The 20504-nt window shown below is 38.9% G+C and overlaps 1 protein-coding gene across 1 annotated transcript in view; it reads right to left on the minus strand.

Annotated features, from left to right (window-relative positions):
• Positions 1–20504, minus strand: part of sorl1 (sortilin-related receptor, L(DLR class) A repeats containing) — a 71483-nt gene that overhangs the window by 48455 nt on the left and 2524 nt on the right. Inside the window, exons 2-6 of the mRNA XM_088300401.1 lie at positions 12954–13070; positions 11834–11968; positions 11148–11309; positions 9005–9072; positions 3327–3507 (exon numbers count right to left, since the gene is read on the minus strand). Of these exons, the coding sequence (XP_088156527.1) occupies positions 3327–3507; positions 9005–9072; positions 11148–11309; positions 11834–11968; positions 12954–13070 (663 nt within the window). The remainder of the gene's footprint in view (positions 1–3326; positions 3508–9004; positions 9073–11147; positions 11310–11833; positions 11969–12953; positions 13071–20504) is intronic.

Here is a 20504-nt window from a genome sequence, read left to right on the forward strand (position 1 = left end):
CTGCCTATGAAAAGTAATCTGTCGGCTCTTGCCAGGGCTTGAGCGCTGCTAGTAGGTTGCTAGCGCTAGCTACACCCTTTTAGCACTGCAGCCGCCGCTAAACACTGGCAACAAGGGCTATGCAATACAATGTCAGCATTATTAAGTTGTTTTATTTTTAGTGACATTGGGTATTGAACGTTATTTCAGGACTTTCATGTCTTTTGAAGTCATTAGCAACAGTTTAAGGGAGTTTCTGTGGTTAGCTTGACTTCTACATGGCAGTACACAGTAATAAGCAGGCAGAAAAAAAAGGCCTTAAGCTTGCTTTTTTTTACTTAGCGCCCAAATTACCTTGGATGTTTATTTCAGGGTAACTTTCCTTCTCTAAAATATTTCCCCCCAATTGAGTTCAATAGGGTATGGGTAACAAAAATATATTCGATATCATCTATCTTGGTCCTGTTTTTCTGTGTTACATGAATGTGACGTTTTAAAAGCGGTATGTAGCGTTTTAAAAATCCACCGTATAGGGTGACACCCTAGTAATGGTCTTATCAAAATAGTGCCCACGGGCACCAGGTAGACCCTATGAATACGATTTCCAAAAAATGTCGTAGAAGTAATCATTTAAAAATGTGTGCACTCACAGAGAATTCCAGAAATAATTGTGACGTATTGATTTTTATCTGTCTCTTACTCATTGTGAGAAATCGTTAACATATCAGTGTTTGTTTTCCAAAGACATTATCCCATAAGGTGCCAAGCTCACCATCTAATATTTGCTATTACATTGGCTAAATCCTTCACAGCGGACCTCTCGTTTCAATTAAGTGCTAAAACATTACAGCAACAGGGTGTTTGAGCTCACACCAGATTGACGGCAAAACTGTCCAGGGAAACAAGAAAGGAGATGAGATCCAAATCATATTCACCATCTGTTCCACTATCTGTTTTTTTCTGTTGCCTCACTTTGCCTTCAAATGCACAAACACTGAAGACTGAAGTAATGTGCTCCACATTACCAACTGACAAATATTGATATGTGCTGTAACGGTGCTGTCACTTCAGTTCATTCTGTTCACTGAGCATAAAGTGAAAGAAAAGCAGGGTTGAACACATGCTTTGAGAATGCATGTCGAGGTAAAACCAGAACAACAGGAAATACTGTACATACTTTCATTTGCCATGTTACATGATCTACTGGGAGTCATGCAGATTAAAATGAGGAATTAGTTTCCTGGTCATGAAGAAACGACAAAATTAGTCTCAACAAACTAGGAAGTCGAACCTATTTTCCCACCTGACATTAGAATGCCATTATTTTGGTCTCAAATCATAAACATACTTGGTACATTAACACCCAACATGACAATGAGTTAGCGATACATATTCTCAGCAGTTTCTGCCCTACATATAAAGGCAAGGCAGCATTATTTATACAGCACATTTCATACACAAGGAAACTCAATGTGCTTCACAAAAGCAAAGACAACACGTACAAGCATTTACAAAGACAACACTTAAGCAAATTCAAAAGGAAAACAAAAGCAACCTACAAAAATTCTTACCACATATTTTGACAACATTTAAACACAAAAGTTTAAAAACATTTGAAAGTAAAGAAATCACAATTATAACGACTAGACTGCAGTAATGTTTTGTTTTTTTAATTCAATAATTTTATAACAAGTTGTTAACGCCCCCAAATCGGGAGGAGATTGACACATAAACCAGAATAGGTCAATGAAGTAAACATTGCCATTTGTTTCCTGGCTTAGTTTGTCAGGTTCTGTTGTCACCAAACATACATGTGAAAACATTCTTACTCGTGTCCACTTCAGTCTATGAAAATATAAAAGTGATCAGCACAATATTTTGGATGCTGTTAACATTAAATGGAAGCTCCTATGAGGAAAAAACGCCATCACCTCCACAAAATCTAAAATATTGTGCGGATTGTTTTTTTTTCACAGGTGTAAGTGGACATGAGTAGGAATTTGCTATTGAATTTTGGTGGCAATTGGTCACTATTTTAATTTATTTAGCAATGCTTATGTGTTGTTAGACTCCATAATCTGGCACGATGACAGCGAGTTCCCGCTAGCTCCCGTGGCTAATGCCACTACAGCTGTCGAGGCAGCAATTTGCGCTCAGCTGCTAAACTGATGTGGTTAGCGGGACAAAATCAGCTTCTTACAGGCCAGACATCGGGTTCCGTGTTACGGACGCCCGCTGTTCAGGCAGTCGAGTAACTTTTCATTCGCCGCAGGTCAGCCAAGGAGCTCGCGTTGCGTTGCGGTCGCCCTCTTAGGGGCAGACACTAATTCTGTCAGGCAAGAGATGTAGCTGAAAAAGGACCATTCAAGCGCGTCAATTTTGAAAATTTGGGGCGGCCTGGCTCAGTAGAAGTGTGGTCGGCTCCCTAACCGAAAGTTGCGGGATCGATCCTCAGCCCTTGTGACCCTCTCAGGGTCCTTGAGCAAGATACAGAGACCCAGTTGCTCCTGATACTGTGTCATCAGGAGGTAAATGAGGAAACAGGTGATAAAGCACTTTCAGTACCTAAGATATAAAAGCGATACAAGTGAAAGCCTATTTACCAAACCTATATGCAGCAGCGCGACAAGCCCCGGATGTCCGCAAAAAGCCTGCGCCTCATTTTTAGTGGCATACCCCTTGCAGGTGAACTTGGGGATTAAAGTAAAACAAGCTGCCCCTTATAAATTAAAATTTAACATATAATTCAGTGTAAGAAAAGCTTCTCATAACACATTGTGTTCATATAGTGGGGAATTATCAAAGAAAGCAAATCTATCATGAGAGTAAGTAAGAGTAAATAGTATAATAATAGTATAATAAGTATTGACTGATTGGTTGATATTTTCAGAAGTTGAAGAGGGCATAAGTAGAGATGTCTGCATTCATTTTGATGCAGAGTCATTGCTATTTTTGAAAATTATTAGCAATGTATGTGCAATGATTTTGAATGAACAAATATCGTCCGGTTCGTCCCACCAAGATATTGGAAGAGGGAGGGTGGTATGGCTGTATTGCTGACTAGAAAGGGGAGTTATGGCAGGAGTTATTTCCTGATTCCCCAAAACAAATGGATAAAATAAAAAATGCAAGCTAATATTATTTTCCTTATAAAAATAAATAAATTAATTAATTATTAAATACATTGAGCTTGTATGAGATGATCTTTTCAAACGCATTGCCATGTCTATGAACAACAATGATTCTGTTCATTGAATATGTGACAACATCGATGGCAAAACACTGACTGGAATTGATTTTGCATAACAATGCATTTACCGTTGCAGAGTAACGTGAAGCGGTCTTACCCTTGCGGTGGTGGCAAACATGTACTTTTCCCTGAGCTGGAAGCTGTCAACCTGCTCCAGGATCACTTTGCGGTTTTGTTCACTCTGGAAAAAGTCAGTACTGCTGAGAATGATGGAGACACCTTGGGGCTCGTGCCTCTGGACCAGCACTGTTGTGGGGGGGTCGTAGGGCTCAACACCCCTGGAAAAGAGAATGGAGATATTAAAAGTGGTAACACGTCATATTCACCATGTCCCACCACACTTAAGTTGCGACCAAAAGGTAAACATTTCTCAATCCATATTATATGCTTGATAATTATTGAAACGTTTTTCGGTCTTTGAAGCCAAAAGGTCACATACATATAACATTTAAACAGCATCAAAGGACATTTCAAACACATTGCTTGTTGAACCAAAAAAAATAACATCCAAAGTAATAAAAAGCCTTCAGCAGCAAACAGACAACTACACTGGACCATGTCATTACCTGACATTGTTAACAGAGATCTATGGATATGCACAAATTCCTTATATACAATATTTTCTTGTTATTATAATTGAAGATAACCTAATTAGGTAACCAAAAAGTCAGATGTACGTGTTTACTTATTTTCTTTGTGCTTTGGTTTTGTGATGGGATACATCCAGGAACATCTGTGAAAGACCGAGCATTAAAGGCCCGTTTTTGAAGTAGTTCCGTATTTGCCAAGGAGTGCATCATCTATCTTTAATTTGAGAGCTAATTAAACACCTTTGATGATTACAGAACTCTTTACCTGCCATTGGAATTTAGAAATGAAGAATATGAATGAAGCAGAGAAATCCACTTGCTTCTATCCATCTCAGGGGGCAGCCATTTTGCTGTCAACTGAAAATGACATCACAGTTGCTCAGGGCTCAGGTAACGACCAATCACGGCTCACCTGTTTTCAGAGTTTGTTCATGTGAGGTGAGCCGTGATTCGTCATTACCTGAGCCCTGAGCAACTGTGAAGTTAATTTCAGTCGATGGCAAGCGGCAAAATGGCTGACCCTGATATGGAGAAATATGGGTGGATTTTTAGGTAATTCATATTCCTCAAACACAATGTTCATCAGAATAGTGTGTTCAGATTAGTGGGACCCCATAGAACATAATTATTATTTAAAAAAAAAAAAGACTCCACCATGCTGGTTACCCAAAATGGACTAGAGTGTTGTGCTCTTGGTTAAACTGCTTGTGGCTGCAACGTTGTCCCGGAAGTCGGGCATAGGGAGCTGGACTAGATGAAGAGCCTTGACTGTGTTTTATCGTCAGCCTTCCAAACACTGTGTTTTCCTTCTGAGACTCAAGAGCTGAACAGAAGGACCACTGTCGCTGCAAGGCTCTGCTACTGGGGCTTTTAGTCAACGATCCTTCCTCAACTTCTGGACGCATCTGAATCAGAGTACATGTCAGACTATTTGCGGACTCTGTATGTCTCTTCTTTTGAATGAATACAACAACTCTAGTTCACGTTCTCAAGTCCGAAGTAGTTGATGAGTTTGCAAACAATGTCAGTGTCACCCCTGGTTTAGGTCATGTTTACATAGTAAACATTTCATTTCAAGTGTACCGAATGTGTCAAACCAAACCATGTGACATAGCTATCAGTTTTTATGCATCACAAAAATGTAAAACAGGCAAAAAGGTTTGCTCTATTGGCTAGTAAGTGATAAGTGAATAAAGCTGCACAGACCCCAAATGGAGCACAAGTGAATTTCATCGAGTCCCTATTAAAAGAATGAATAAAGCACATTATTCTTGATCATGTTCGCGTCAGATACTTTTGCGAGTGGTAACAACTAACATGTTAAAACGGAGTCTAAATGGTTGACATGTCACGTACAGAAAGTAAGAGCATATCAATTGACTTATGAGAGAAATTGTTTTTGTTTTATTGAAGTAACAATAAGTATTTAAGCTCTTGTATTTTTTTTCCACACCCCATTATTGGCTAATCTTTGATTTGCTTTAAAAGTCACTCCAATGGCAACATACACCTCTCTTAGATATGAGCTCAAATTCACTGGGAATTATATTTAAGTGTTGGCCAACAATGTGATTACCATATTTTTACGGCCATATTTTTACGGCCATAAGACGCGCTGCATCTCAAAGGGCGCAACACCAGTTGAGGGTGCTTTTTCCGTATTTAATGCATACACTAGGCGCGCCGCACGACAAGGCTAGCTCCGCTCACGCTAGCTATAGCCAGCTCACCACTACTCAATCCCTTAAGGGATTGCTGTCAGAGGTATCACCCCAAGTCAATGACAGATGTCCTGAAAATATAAGAAATCACTGCCAATAACATTGACTCTAACCAATAAGAGGTGCCTTGGCAATACATCTACTAGACAACATCAGGGGATGTACTTCACTGGTCACCACACTCCTTAGAGTCACGGTTTCAAATCAAAACCAAAACAAAACTCAGCATACAAGCAAACAATGAAACAAAGAAATAAGATTAACACAAAACATGTATCTCTCATGCCATCTATATACCCAAAAGAAATAAAAATAACACAAAAAGATTATAGCAATGGCTTCTTGGGAGCCACTCAGCCTTAGCCAATCACATGGCTGTTTAGAGAGATGTGCTGTTGTGATTTGGGCTTTTTGCAGTCTGTTGTCTAAACCTGGGACGTTTCTTGCTTGCAATAACATAAATGATAAGACAGACTACAACATTGTGGACAGCTGCCCTTTTGTCCAGCTTTCTCCTACACCATCACCCAAACACCATAGTCACATAATGTATAAGTCACAGTCAATTCGAAGCATAGACGAGTCAGACTTTGTCCAGCAGGGTGTGCTAACATGCACTCCAAACAGCCCAATGAGTAAAAGGGTTGATGGTCGAGAGAGATGCTCAGTCCATATAATGGACGCGTCGCTTTACAAGGCGCCTCGTTTGTTTTTGGGAAGGTTTGGGACTTTAAAGTGCGCCCTATGGTCCGGAAAATACAGTAATTCGTTTTTTTCACTCAGCAGCAGTAGTTAGTACATAGCCTCTCCGGATTTTGGTGCCCTTCAACAGATAAAAGTGGCACTCCTTTGCTAAAGTAAAAACAAAAAGATAACATTCAATTGAATGGAGCCGCTTTGAAGGTGGGAGTAATCAATCCTGGTTTGTGTGTGCAATTTATGTCCTCTAAAATTTTGTAACAACACTTTTTAGTGACAGTTGGCTCACTGATTAATACAAGTGAACATGGGTGCATGAAGAACCTCTTTGGCGTGCTGAAGCGCAGTTTCAAAGCACACTGGATGTTGTTGTTTGACTTTCAGCTTAGTCACTTGAAGGGGAAGTCAACCCCCAAATTTTCTTTCCAATAATATGTACTATGCAGATATCATATTGCATGCTTAAGTGACAAGTAGTGTAGAGCCAGACACGTTGTTCACACATTTATTTATATTTTCACTTTACCCCTGCTGTGGCCTGGAAGGGAAAATGCATTCATAAAGTGCTCCCAATAAAACTGATCTTGGTACAATGTACTACAATTGGCTGGCAACCAGTTCAGCATGTCCCCCACCTACTGCCCGGAGACAGCGAGGACAGGCTCCAGCACCCATGCGACCCTCGCGAGGACACGCGGGTTAGATAAGGGGTGGGGGGGAGGATGGTACAATGGAGTGACTTCTCAGTATTGGGCAATCTTTTGCCTGTCACACAAACCTTTTCAGCAACATTAGTAGTGAATACACAAATTACAATATTTTTACTCCAGTGTAGAGTTTATGCCTCATGTCTCACTGACCAAAAAGTCCAGCCTCAAACATGTCCACTATAACATGTATGATTTATTTATTTATTGTTATTTTTTGGGTCACAACTCGGAGTGAATCAAAATGAAAAACTATCCGGCAGAGTTTGAGACAGGTTGACTGATTTCATCACGCTCTGTTTGTGTCTTGAGTACTGCCTCGTTCTTTGACTGATTTCAGTAAAAAAGAAATGCAATTGCTAACTGACTTTGCCAGGCTACAATTACACATTGGCAATCAGTTACACTGTGCAGTCAAGTTACGGTTTCAATGCAACATTGCAAACTCGGTTTACTGATCGATAATCTATTTCAGTTCTGCATTCAGAAATTAAATGTTAGCTGACCAAATTAACTCAAATGCTCAGCATGTGATTGAGTGATTTGTTTAGTAACGGGCATTCTATTAGCAGTACTTTTTGGAGATGAAGCATTATTGATTGCACACCACACTGTCAATTGTTGTTGTTTTCACTTCTACTGTATAGAATTGAGATGGAACCTCAACTATTATTTACGGCAGGTTTTAGTGCCATTTTTAATAGTGGCACAAAATGTTTTGGACAAAAAAGTTGTTTCAGCATACTGAGTTATGTTAGTGGAATGTGCTTCAGTCTATTGTCTTTTGTCAGTTGAGCAAGCATGAGGATGAATTCATTCAGTTTTCATAAAACAACAAGGCCACACGAGTTTTCATTAACATGACCTTTAAAAAAAAAAAACAAATGAACATTTTTGGCCATCAGAAAACAATTCTTTACCAATTCTAAACGCCCATACAGCAGGGACAAACTGAAGAAAAAAAAAGTAAACATGAAGATTTCAGCCTACAGATCTGAGCATGTGCTCAAATTCAAATAATGAACTAAATGACTTGGCTTTTTCTAAGGGAGAAACAGTCGTAATAATATGCAGAGCTGGGCAGTCGATCCCGAGGACGGAACAATACCACAATGCCTATAACACCAAATGTGCGTACTTACTTGCATTGGGCACGTTCGTGGAGAAGTAGAAACAAGAAGAATGAGATGAAGGAGACGAATGAGACCATATTAAGCCCATAATAAGTGGATTTGAATAGTAAATTAGCCAGCTAATGATGTTTACAGAAACCTCTGTCGTTAGCATCTCTCTCGCGGCGCTGTCATACACGGACGCTTTTTTTTTTTGTTGTTGTTTTTTTTTAACGGAGTGGTGATGACAATTTTTATGATTAAAGCCGGAGGGTTGAGGCCGTAACCATACCGAGATCGCGGCTGGAGGGCCGGGGACTCACTGGCAAAAAAGGGTCAAGTGCCCAGCTCTGATAATATGAAAAACACAAAATTTAATTCAACTGAAACACTTTTATTTCCGAATTTTAAATAATGTTTTAGACTTATTTATTCGCTAAAATTTTAGTTCTGAGTGCGTTGAGCAGTGCATCAGATGAAGACTGTAATGAATCTTGACTATTTTCTGATAACTATACGCAATGCACAACATTTCTTACATTTAGTCAGTGGTGGGCCGTGCACTTCACACCTGGGCCTTCAGTGAATTCCTACTTATTTCTACTTGAATAAATGAATAAATCCCCCTCATAATACCGTCATTTATGACATCATGGCTGGAGAAATAATATACAGACAAACACTTACACACGACTGACTGAGTGTTGCACAACCTAGCTTTTTCTTGAAAGGTACGTCTTGGAAATGGCCTTGGAGGTGTGTCTGCAATTAAATCCACACTTTTCCCTCTTTCGACCATTGTGTTTTAAAGAAGAAAGAATATATTTTAGATTTTCGAACGGTCGCCAGTTTGTGTTGTGTTGTATTGATTCCGCATAGCACTGCCCCCTCATGAGTGAGTATCCAATCACAAAACGTGTTCATCACCTGTATGTTGTTAACTTACCAAAAGTAGGTCTTCACATGCTCCTGGATCAACACCCAAGTCTCCCCAAAGTCGTCTGACTTCCACAGCTACAAGAGTGTGGAGGGGGAGGGGGGAGGAAGAAGAAGAGGGGGATGGTGCATTTAAAAAATGTAGGTCATGCTCATTGCTTCATTTTTTTTCTTTGCACATTTAAGAAGTGGAAAAATATTTAGCAGCCAGCTAGTTGTGCATGAAATCAAGAAGAAAGAAAAGTAAGCGCTTCCAGTGAGCTAAGCACGCAATGGTTTCTATTTAGGGTTTCCACTATCTATGTTAAATACAACAAAGTCATTATAACAACATGCACAAAACAATCAATCAAAAGCAGTCATTTAAAAACAAAACATAAAAGCAATTGTCAGCGGCACAAAAAATGTGAAAATAAGATAATTATAATGATACAATTCAAAACATCAACGATAGTTTATTAAAATTGTGCATTATCAGCATTATTTAGGCAAGAAAAAAAATCTGACAGGCTTTTGATTTATGAGGTTTGCATGGTGTGTTTTGAACACACAGTGACATAAATATTAAAAAGTTTGTTGTCAGTCAAGGTCAAAATTACAGTTTCTGAACTGTTCAGCAAAAACTGTGTACATGCATGAGTAGACAAAGTTACTTTAAACAGCGACACACGGAAAATCTTGTGTCTCGTGTTTCTTATTACTTTCCTCCTTGCTTCAAAACTACTTCAAAAACTGTTGTTTTTGTGCTGCGTCTGAATTTTGCCATTTTTGTGCATCTCTGCTTGAGTATATCCAGAGGCCGCGAGTACAAACACTTTACTTTCAGATTCATTTGGGAACAGAATATGCAGAACACAAACCTAAGTTCCATTCAAAGGAGGTAACCCACTCGCATTGATGTGACCAAATATTCATATTTGATAGGGGATAGCCAAGGCGTCTGATTCAGGTTTTCAAAACGAACACAATCTGGATTTTGCGTGTGTTTACATAGCCAATATTCAGGTTTTGAAAATAATATTGCCTGTAAACGTAATTTGTGTGGTAGTTGGTTCATGATCCAGATCGACATCTCATTGGCTGGGTTTGCATGGAGACTTTCTTGTCATTCTGATTGAAATTATTCAGAATTAAGACCTCTTCACATGTTCCACGCTGTTAATCAGATCTACACAGTACAGCCGTGCGACACGCTGTGTTTTGATGTAAACATCACTTTATTTATTAATACGGAGTTCATTCATCTATTGAGCACAGCGATTGTTTTAACACTTTTACTAAAGCAGAATTTTGACAAAAACAGTACCCGGAACTTTAAAACAAGGTCTTGCGTCACAGATGAGCTCTAGTAAGACACTGCCATTTTAAAGTGTGTATATGATAACGTTACTATGCATTTACATTAAAACAGAGCAAGCCAAAACCGGACGCAGCCTGGCTATTCCAAGTGAACTTTTTCAATGACGCTCGTTTGGACAAACAAAATTTGGATTTGGCCTTTTTGTTCCGATCAAAGTGTTTATATGGAGCATTTTCATTCTGTTTGATCAGTCAGTTCATTTCTAATCAGAATACCTGGCTCAAGTTAAAACCAGCCACTAAATTAGTTAAGGCCTTTCCAAACTGTACACATCGCCTCTGGCATTTTTGTTGATGAGTGAAATGGAGGTCCACCATAAAACACTTCCATGTTTACGTGCATGCTAGAAGGAACTGCTTGTTCATTTCACAGGGGAAGTGACTGACACGAGACTTCATTTTCAATTAGGTGAGTGAGCAGGTAGAGAACCAAAGGCAATCTGACAAGCTTAAATCCCTTTTACTCATCTCACGCATTCCCTGTCCAAGTGTTTCACACTAAATCCTGGAATGGTGAAAATATTATTGTCATGGGGCAATTTTTTATTTGATTTTTTTTTTATTGTTTGAACTACATGTACACACTGATTTCTCCTCACAATATATGCTGATGTTAAGGGTTCTTCATCAACAAATAAAAAAAAAAATTCTCTGATGTATATAGTTTGACTGTTTAAAAAAAAATAAAAATAAATAAAAAACCTTGTAGCGCTGAACAAAAAAACACAAACAACTACAACTTTTCCCAGTTCAACAATCATATACTTTATGAACTTTTAGCAGTCATTCTTTACCTGCTTGTTTGGGTGAGAGCTGTCATACCCAAGCACCAAGTTGGATGTTGTGCTGTGAATCAACATGTCCGTTGGTTTGAATGGGAGGGCGAAACCTTGGACGCTCTTGCAAAAGTCAAAGGTGTTCCACAGGTAATTGTTGGTGGAGTCTACAAAGAGGTACTGAAACACAAGGAAGCACACGGTTTACGCCTGAAAGGTAAAGACGTAACATAGATAGATACTGTGACAATTTTTGGTGGTTCTCAATGGGGAATTTTCCAGGTCAGAGGTCACTGGTGCATGCTCACAATTTCTAATGGGGTTGAGGTTAGGCTTTTGCGCAAGTCAAAAAAGGAAGTTTCTATCTGACTGGCCAACAGACAGACAACTCAAAAATCTGAAAGATAGCTGGCACCAGAGTATCAGATTTTTGGACTGATAGTTGGAATGTTAATCTGAAATCTGTTCGGCTCTTATTGAACAAGCACTCAATGGTGAAAAACCCATTAAGACTAGTTAACTAAGTATTAAGAGCCAGCGTGGCTGCCTTCAATCAGGCAGCAAAGTTCAGTTTGCACAGAGGAGTAAACTTGAATATTTCCACTGCAGGGTGTGTCAGGAGAATGACAATATTTTGTCAATGAAATATTGACGTGATTGTGTAAACTGGGCTATGTGACCGTACAAACAAATAATCTACTTACCCTCTTGTTATCTGCAGGACTGTGGTAAAACTGAGAGATGATCTGCGTGCTGCCATTTATGGCCTTAGCGCCAGACAACTGGAATTTCTCAGAGACAAGTGTGAAGGTGGACCCATAATCATAGGAAACATAGACCTGGATTCAAAGCAGAAACAGAACATCAGTAACTGTCTACTTTCTCAAAACTTTGTGACATACATTAAGAACCCACTTTTCTAAACATTTTAAGCCACGCAAACACTTTTATCAACCCAAGGAAGCTGGCACACACAAATGAACTGAAATGCCAGCACAGAAAGATCTGACTTTGTGGACCGCCAATTAATATCCCATTTTTTAGCCACCTGCGGCTGTAAGTTTGTAACTATTGTACCGAGGCTGCGATTGTCATTGTCTATAGACTGCAAAAACAAAGTGTTAGCAGTCATCTTCAGGCTCTCTCTAAAACTTAATATATAGTTAGAAACCTCCAGGTAATATTGGACTTGGATCTGAATTTTAACAGCCGCACTTAATAAGTAGCATCAGCAGGTTTATATAGTCTAAAAAACGTTGCCAAATTCAAAGGAATATTGTCGAAACCTGACTGAGATTGAGCCATGCGTTTGCCTCCAGAAGGGTGGACAACTATAACGGCCTATTCAATGGGCTTTATATTTGGGCTGTAAGACAGCTGCAGTTCACCCATAATGCTGTTTGAGAAAATATACACATTATTAAACCTTTAAAACCCCTTCCTAAATTGTAATCAATGTATCAAAGCTGGCAATGTGAACCGGTTGCCAATTGTCAACTCAAGGATGGCACAAGAAATTATGCGTGCTCTTCAATTATTGCTTGAAGGTAGAGTGTCATTTTTTTCTCAGTCTCAGCGTGACTGGTGAATGCTCCAGATTGCGCATTAAAGTTGAGCTCAACAATCACATCATTATATGAAAGGTGACAAACCGGTTTAAAAAGCGATGCAATTTATGATACTGATAATCAATTGCCAAAGGAGGGACTCAGGGAAATGAAGTGAAAGTGTCATACCAGAGATTCCAAGTCAAGTTCGAATAGTCTAAAAACGTCTCTACTGCGCAAGTTTCACAGGCGTTCCCCATGGATGTGTTGATCTTACCGAGCTGGTTCTGGGTCCAACGGCTCCAACACTGTCTCGAGCCAAAGCCACGATGACATTGCTCTTTTCTCCAGCCCAGTGGACAACCATCTGGTTATGAGAGTCATTTAAGATGGCCTGCAGAACAAATAGTGGTGAAAATTGGATGAGCGTCAGTGAATTTGTGTTCGAATTAGAACCTTTTAAGATACACCCTCAACATTCTGATTCACTGCATGGTGAATGTATTTTTGACTAACAGACAAATGTTTTTGAATAAGCAACAAGATTAAGATTTAATTATTTTTTTAATTCATTTAATTCATTTTGTCATTGTTGTTTTTTCGCTTTTTTACTTTATTGTTTTGTTTCTACCGGCCTAGTATGAATCTGCTTGAAGCAAAAACTTAACACAAGATCGGAATGAGAAATATGACAAACAAAAATGGAAGCAACAATAAAATGTTAACTATCAGAGAATGTGGCATTATGTGCATCCAAGTTATATTGTCACAGCAAAATGATGGAATGAGGACATGAACGGTGCAATTTGGGTGTGACGCCTCAACCCCCCCCCCCCAAACAAATTATATAAATAAAACACTATGACAATGAGCCTGGATGTGCGAGCCAACAAAAGACAATGAGAGCCGTATCTCCAAAAACCAGTTTAACAAGCACGCATGGTCGCATGGAAAAAGAATATAACGAGTTATGAGAAGTATAGTATTGATTGTGAAGTTAAATGGGCTTTGCATTTTTATGAATTTCATATGATGAAATGCAAATGGCGGCAGCACGGTGGGCGACTGGTTAGCACGTCCCCCTCACAGTACAGAGGTGCATGGTTCGATTCCGGCTCAGGCCCTCCTGTGTGGAGTCTGCATGTTCTCCCTGTGCCTGAATGGGTTTTCTTCAGCTATTCTGATTTCCTCCCACATTCCATAGACATGCATGTTAGGTTGATTGGACGGTCTAAATTGTCCCTGGATGTGAGTGTGGGCGCGAGTGGTTGTTTGTCTTTGAGTGTCCTGTGATTGACTAGCAACCAGTCCAAGGTGTACCCCACCTACTGCCCAAAGACTGCTAGGACAGGCTCTATCACTACGTGTGGATCTGTAACACTTCAGAAAACCAATGTCAGTAAATACTGTTCGGCACTACATCGGTAAGTGCAACTTAAATCTCATCAACGCAAAAGCCATTTATCAACATTACTTATTTCAGCAAGACAATGCCAGAACACATTTTGTACAGGTTACAAAAGTGTGGCTTCGTAATAAAAGAGTGTCACAAGCACCGCATTCTACAATTTCCCTAATGATTTGAGGTCACTACGAATATTGATTTTACTGACCAAGTAAGCATGACACAAAAAGTTCAGTAATGCGCGTCAGTCATATTATTTCTCGGTTGTAATAATACTTCTTACCGATAAAATATTAAACAAAGAATTTGTGAGACAGGCATTAATGCTGTATAACGAACGTCACCCTCTTAAAATAAATGGCCTAGGTCATATTTTGACAAAGAAAATGTTTTTGCTAGCCGCCTCTGCGAAAATAGGCTACATCCTTAGTTAAACAGATCATTCAATTGTAATTATCCCAAATCAAGAGGAGTGGGGGGCTTATAGATGGAGCAGAATGAGAAATGAACATTTTCACATTGTTGAGACGTTTAACCAGCACACTTTCAATACTATGATGAAAAGTCCAACATTTTCACACAGTTAGTGATTTAAAATCAAAGTTAACAAAAAAATAACAAAAAGAGAGTGATTTTGTGATTAATGCACGCCCACCGTATTATACAGTGGTGCATGTTATTCACAGGATTTTATGGTAATAGATATGATGTAATCAGTATTTGGTTCAGTGTTTCATGTTTCATGTAAAAACTGAAAAAAATGACATGGCCCATTAGTTTAGGAAGGCGACGATAAGTGAAATGTGTCAAAGGAAGAAACAAGACTGGTCACACATCGCTGTGGGTGAGCATTTTCACTCCTCAACCAGGAGGCTACCAACGTGGTTGCGTTGGTCACTCTGGCACAGACAAAAAAAACGCAAGATAAGGATAGAGTTTGATCCCAAAGCCAAGATCAGGAAGATGATTGCCAATAGAAGAATACACCCATCCATCCATCTATTATCTGCCACTTATCCGGGGTCGGGTCACAGAGGCAGCAGCTTCAGCAGGGAAGCCCAGACTTCCCTCTCCCAAGCCACGTCTTCAAACCCTACGGGAGGGATCCCCTTGGCGTTACCAGGCCAGCCGTGCGACATTATCTCTCCAGCGTGTCCTGGGACGTTGTTGGGGACTCCTGCCGCTGTGACATGCCCAGAACACCTCGCTCTGTAGGTGTCCAGGAGGCATCCTAATCAGATGCCCGAGCCACAATATCTGGTTCCTCTCAATGCAGAGGAGCTTCAGCTCAACTCTTGAGTTCCTCTCGGATAACCGAGCTTCTCACCCTAACTCGAAGGGAGAGCCCGGACACCCGGTGGAGGAAACTCATTTTGGCCGCTTGTAACCGCTTGTAACCGAAATCTTAATAGAAGAATATACGTGCCATTGAAATGTCCTTCAATGACAAGCTTTATGTTTCCATTTATTGAGATAACGCCCCACAGCTGTTCACACACACATGACTGAAGCTGAAACTAACATTTTGACTACATTTAATTTAGCACTCAGCAAATACAATGAACGGCAGGGCGTGGCATGTCACAAATATGGATGATATGAAAAATAAAAAAAAACAGTACAGCCAGTACTGTGCATTTGCAAAAGGATTAACAGTTAACACATGAATACCAGCACCAGCACAGTTAAACAAACTGGAGAGTAGACAATCCTGTTAACCAAACCATTTCAGCAGCTTATCATCTAAAGCGGATGAATTCCCTCCCTGTGTAAACGTAAGCTCATGTAAAGTACTTCTTTCATTGAGAGTCTAGAACACAGTATAATATAAATCTAAGCTGGTTTCTTCACCGAAGATCATCCTGAAATGTTATCCAGACCACAAATATTTTCATGTCTACTTATTTAAGTTGAGCTCGTCACACACTAGTTTCTTACAAGGGCTTTCTTACACACCTAAAAGTCTAAATTCCTTACACTATACTTTTAGGGAGCACACATCACACTAGTGCTGTCAATGAGTGGGTTCTGCGTCTGGTACGACCAAGGAGCAGGACATGGTGACAATACAACAGGCATTTAGCCTGCACTCCCCTTCCACCCTCTCTTCTCTTCGGCTCAAAGCTCTCCATTATTCAACAAGAGTGAAAAGAAGGGTGGAGGGGGCGCCAGCGTGACTAGGAGCCCAATGGCAGCACAGCCAGCCTCAAGCAATGACATCATCTCTGAAGGACTGGCATGCAACACATCATTGCTCTGCTGTTAGAAACCAGGTGCAAATATCAGGAACACCCAACCACCATTTTATGCTATAAATACTCATTCTTTTTAACGGTTGAACGACAACTCTGGTTCTTGTTGACAAAGATGGAAAGTGAAATATGTGCAAATATGAGTGAAGATGCACACTACAGTTACTGAATTTGCAGAACTCTCTCTCCATTCTTTCAGAAGAACATTTGTCAGGTCAGAGGTCACTGGCGTTGGACAAGAGGGCCTGGTTTGAGACCTTTGTAATCGTTCATCCAAAAGGTGTTCAATAGGGATGAGGTCCAGGTTCTGTTCAATTTCTTCTGTACTATGCTCATCCAAGCATGCCTCAGAGGAATTGACAAACTCAGTCACTGATTAATTGATTATTGTTTGGTACTATAGCAAAAAGCCTGCAGTTAAAGCCTATATCAAAAATTCCTACAGAGTTTAGCAATAGCAAATTATAAAGAGGCTGTCTGCAAGTTTAAGATGAAATATAAAGGGATACGTGAAAGAGCTTGATTCACACGGAAAAATAACCCCCAGAAAAACACATTACCAAACACAATCGAGGGAATTTGGACGAGCTGAAGAGTAGTCACCAAAGTGGTGCATTCATTCATAATATTAGTGAGACCCATTATCGGCCAGGCCATTTATCGGGGCTGATATTTGATATTTTGGCACATATCGGCATCAGCATTTTTATTTTTATTTTTTTTTAAATCAAACAGATGATAATCGATCAATTTAAAAAAACAGAGATCCTTTAAGATTTTAATTTTCTGCGGCCGGTCTTACTGGTGAAGATGTAAGATAATAAGTGCAAATTGATTATGTCGAAATTTTGTCAAACTTAATTTACTGCAGAACTGCAGAGCTTTTTATTTCTTGTCAGTTTCTTTTAAATTTGGATATACTGCTGAGCCAGCAAACTCTGTGCACATTTTGTTCAAATGTTTAAACAAAGATGTTATTTTTCTAAAAACTTTAACAAAAAGCAGGTTAACAAACATGTCCTTGGAGTCTTTTAAACAAAGTCAAGTGCCGAGAGGCTTTATTTATTACTCAGAATTTGAACACCAATGTTTTCACTTTTACCAGAAACGAATATAGGCGGCAAACATCGGTCATAGGCCCACTTGACTACTAATAATAAATAACGTATTGGTCCAGAAAAAAATCATAGCGGCCTATCACTACTTAAAAGGTTACTACTTGGCTATTGAAAATTTTGTTACTTGTAAAATGTTTCTGTAGACTTCTGAGGTTATTTTGCTGTTCCAATCAGGTGTTACATAAATGAAGATTAATGAGCCCATCCCTGAAGAATCAAGCCCTAACCTTCGCTGTGCTTCACAGATGAGCTTTGAGGGCTGTGTGATTCATTGATACATTTGAGCTTGTTTAAAGCAGTGATGTGGGCATTTCATTTTGCAAAGGAGCCACATGAGAAACTGGAACGCTCTCCTAGGGCCAAGCAAACATGACAACTGCAGCTTTGTTCAATATTATTTTTAATATATTCAGAAAAAAAGCACATTGTCTTGTTTCAATAAAATGCTATTTGCGTAGATTATGGTATTTTTTGTTAGAATTAGGAGAAACAATTTTAAAACAAGATGGCTGTTAAAATTACCTCATTAACATTAATTTTGGGCACCAAACACCAACTCACATTAGCCATTTCTAGTCAGGACAAATATATACTGTAGTTAAGTGGGAAGTACAATATTATTAACAGTGATGTCTAACGATACAGGGATGACTTATAATACACCAAATATGTATGGTCTGGGAAACTGTAAAGTTGCATACAGCATTATCAGGCCAAACTTTCTTTCCCTCTACCGCACAGGCTGTCATTTTTGCAAGTGTCTTTTTAGACAAAATTATCACGAGAATTGATTTCAATTATTCAGCAAAATATTTCTACTACAACTATTTGCAGCATTGCTTCTTCTGAGAATATCTTTCATAAGAAAGTAAAATTTGTACTTTGTGAAATCTTTAACTGAATCTTAACTGAAACCTCAGCCTTGTTTTTAAGAACACTTGGGCTCACAATGTTACTTTATTATGATGTTGACCCTAATTGTGGTACTTGCTGTAAAAAGTTGGAGAACCACTGCCCAAGAATAATGCCTGATTATCTATTATAGTTATAATGTTATTATTACACTGTGATCAAACAATATAATGTCTGCATACAGGTAGTTACCCCTTTACTGTATTTTCCACATGCAATTTTATTATAACACATATAATAATGATGTCACGTCATGATTGCTGCGTTATTACAGTCAACTCCAATTGTTGCATCTACCATGGATTAGAGTCATAAGTCGATGAATTGATGTTTGTTAACAACAAAAAAAAAAGTTTTTGTATGCCCAGATTCACATCAAACCAGCACGCACGGTCGTGAATGTTGCCTTCACGAGTTGGAAAACCGAAAAACTAATAAAATAACATATTTGCCACAACCCCTCAAGAGCATCACATAACGATAAAACACAAAATAGTTTGTTAGAATATACAAATTTGTAGCGCTTAAAAAATATATGTTAAGTTGCTCATTCTTTTTTAATCATTCAGTAATTCTGGTATAAGCTGCAAAGTTGAATGTACGACCATCTTAATTGTCTTGTGAATTTTTACATACCTTTAAGGAATTCACGCTTTATGCTAATGACGTTTATACAGTAGGAAAGGCTGCTTGCTAATGCAATATGCCGAGATTCATATATGATCTGATTAGTCAACTAATTGCGACTGATGACTGTTGGTGATTAGTCGACGAGCAAAATAATACTTCGTTACTGCCCAATCAGCAGTCAAATTAACAAATAATGTTGCTGATGAATTGGATTGGATACTTAATGAACAGACACGAGTTCATTTTTCTTTTTTGTGCAAATTACTTCTTGCACAAATTTCTGAGGGACTAAGAAAGGTTCTTATATTTTAAATATTTATGTTATTACCGTAATATACTGCTGCTTTCAGCTGACACATGCGGTGACGGCCATCATTTTCGGTCTTCATCTGTCTGTCTACATTTTTCTATATTATTTTCTTCCCTGTTACTTATTAAGTTGCATGGTATTTTGCTGTTCAAAGTTAGTTACTCTTCACTAGGAATGTGCAGGCTATTGGGGATTCCGGGAAAATATTTTGATTTTACCAATCGGACGGTTTATTTCTGGGCCAATCAAACCACGTGACTGTGTCTGTGAATCTGTGGAAAGGAATGAAGACTACTGTTGGCAAACGCTCTGCATCTAATCTACCTTAGCTGGAGCTGTTGTGCAAAAAAAAAGGGCAAAGATTCCGGTCTCTAGATGTACAAAAATGATAGAGACATTCCCCAAAAGACTTGTAGCTGTAATTACAGTAAAAGGTGGTTCTGCTAAGTATTAACTCAGGGCGGGGGCGCATAATTTTGCCGGGCCCAACTTTCAGTTTTTTACACCCCCCCCAAACAAATTAAAAACTCGTTTGAATACCTCATGAATTTCATCCCACTTTGCAATTGTGTCCCACTTAGCAGAGATGAGGGAGTTCAATCATATGACGTGACTCGACTTGCTATTTTTAGGACTTCTGACTTTCTTCCCTAAAACGACATGACTTACGACTTGGTACCAAAGTGATTCGAATAGGATGGCAAAGCACATGGTTTGCGCCTCACAGAATGATTACCCAACAACAATAGTGTGTAACTTCATTCGCCTGTCCAAAACCCACAGACAGAAAAGCAAACGTAACAAGATAACATGCATTCTTTTAAATAATACAAGTGTAGACATACATCTTAGAAGTGAAGTTGTTTTTCATTTGTAATAATTTTTAATTGATAAAAATACAAATGTTCATTTATTTATTACAGTTAAACTACTTTTTGTTCACATGATCAGTGAAAAGAATATCACAACGTATGTTGTGACTGTCGAAAGATTTTATAACTTCTGACTTGCTTGAACTAAGTAATGACTTGAATTGTTTGAAATTTGCGGGTGATGTGAAGCGACTTGACTTACTTGATTTTTTTTCCTACAGTGACTTGGGACTTGCTTGAAAATTAAAGGTTGCGACTGGAGACTTACACACAGGACTTAGTCCAATTGGTGTTGATATATATATGTTGATATATATATATGTTGATAT

The sequence above is a fragment of the Idiotropiscis lumnitzeri genome, chromosome 7 (assembly GCF_059441095.1).
Source record: "Idiotropiscis lumnitzeri isolate Australia: NSW breed Sydney's pygmy pipehorse chromosome 7, RoL_Ilum_1.0, whole genome shotgun sequence".
Classification (NCBI taxonomy): domain Eukaryota; kingdom Metazoa; phylum Chordata; class Actinopteri; order Syngnathiformes; family Syngnathidae; genus Idiotropiscis; species Idiotropiscis lumnitzeri.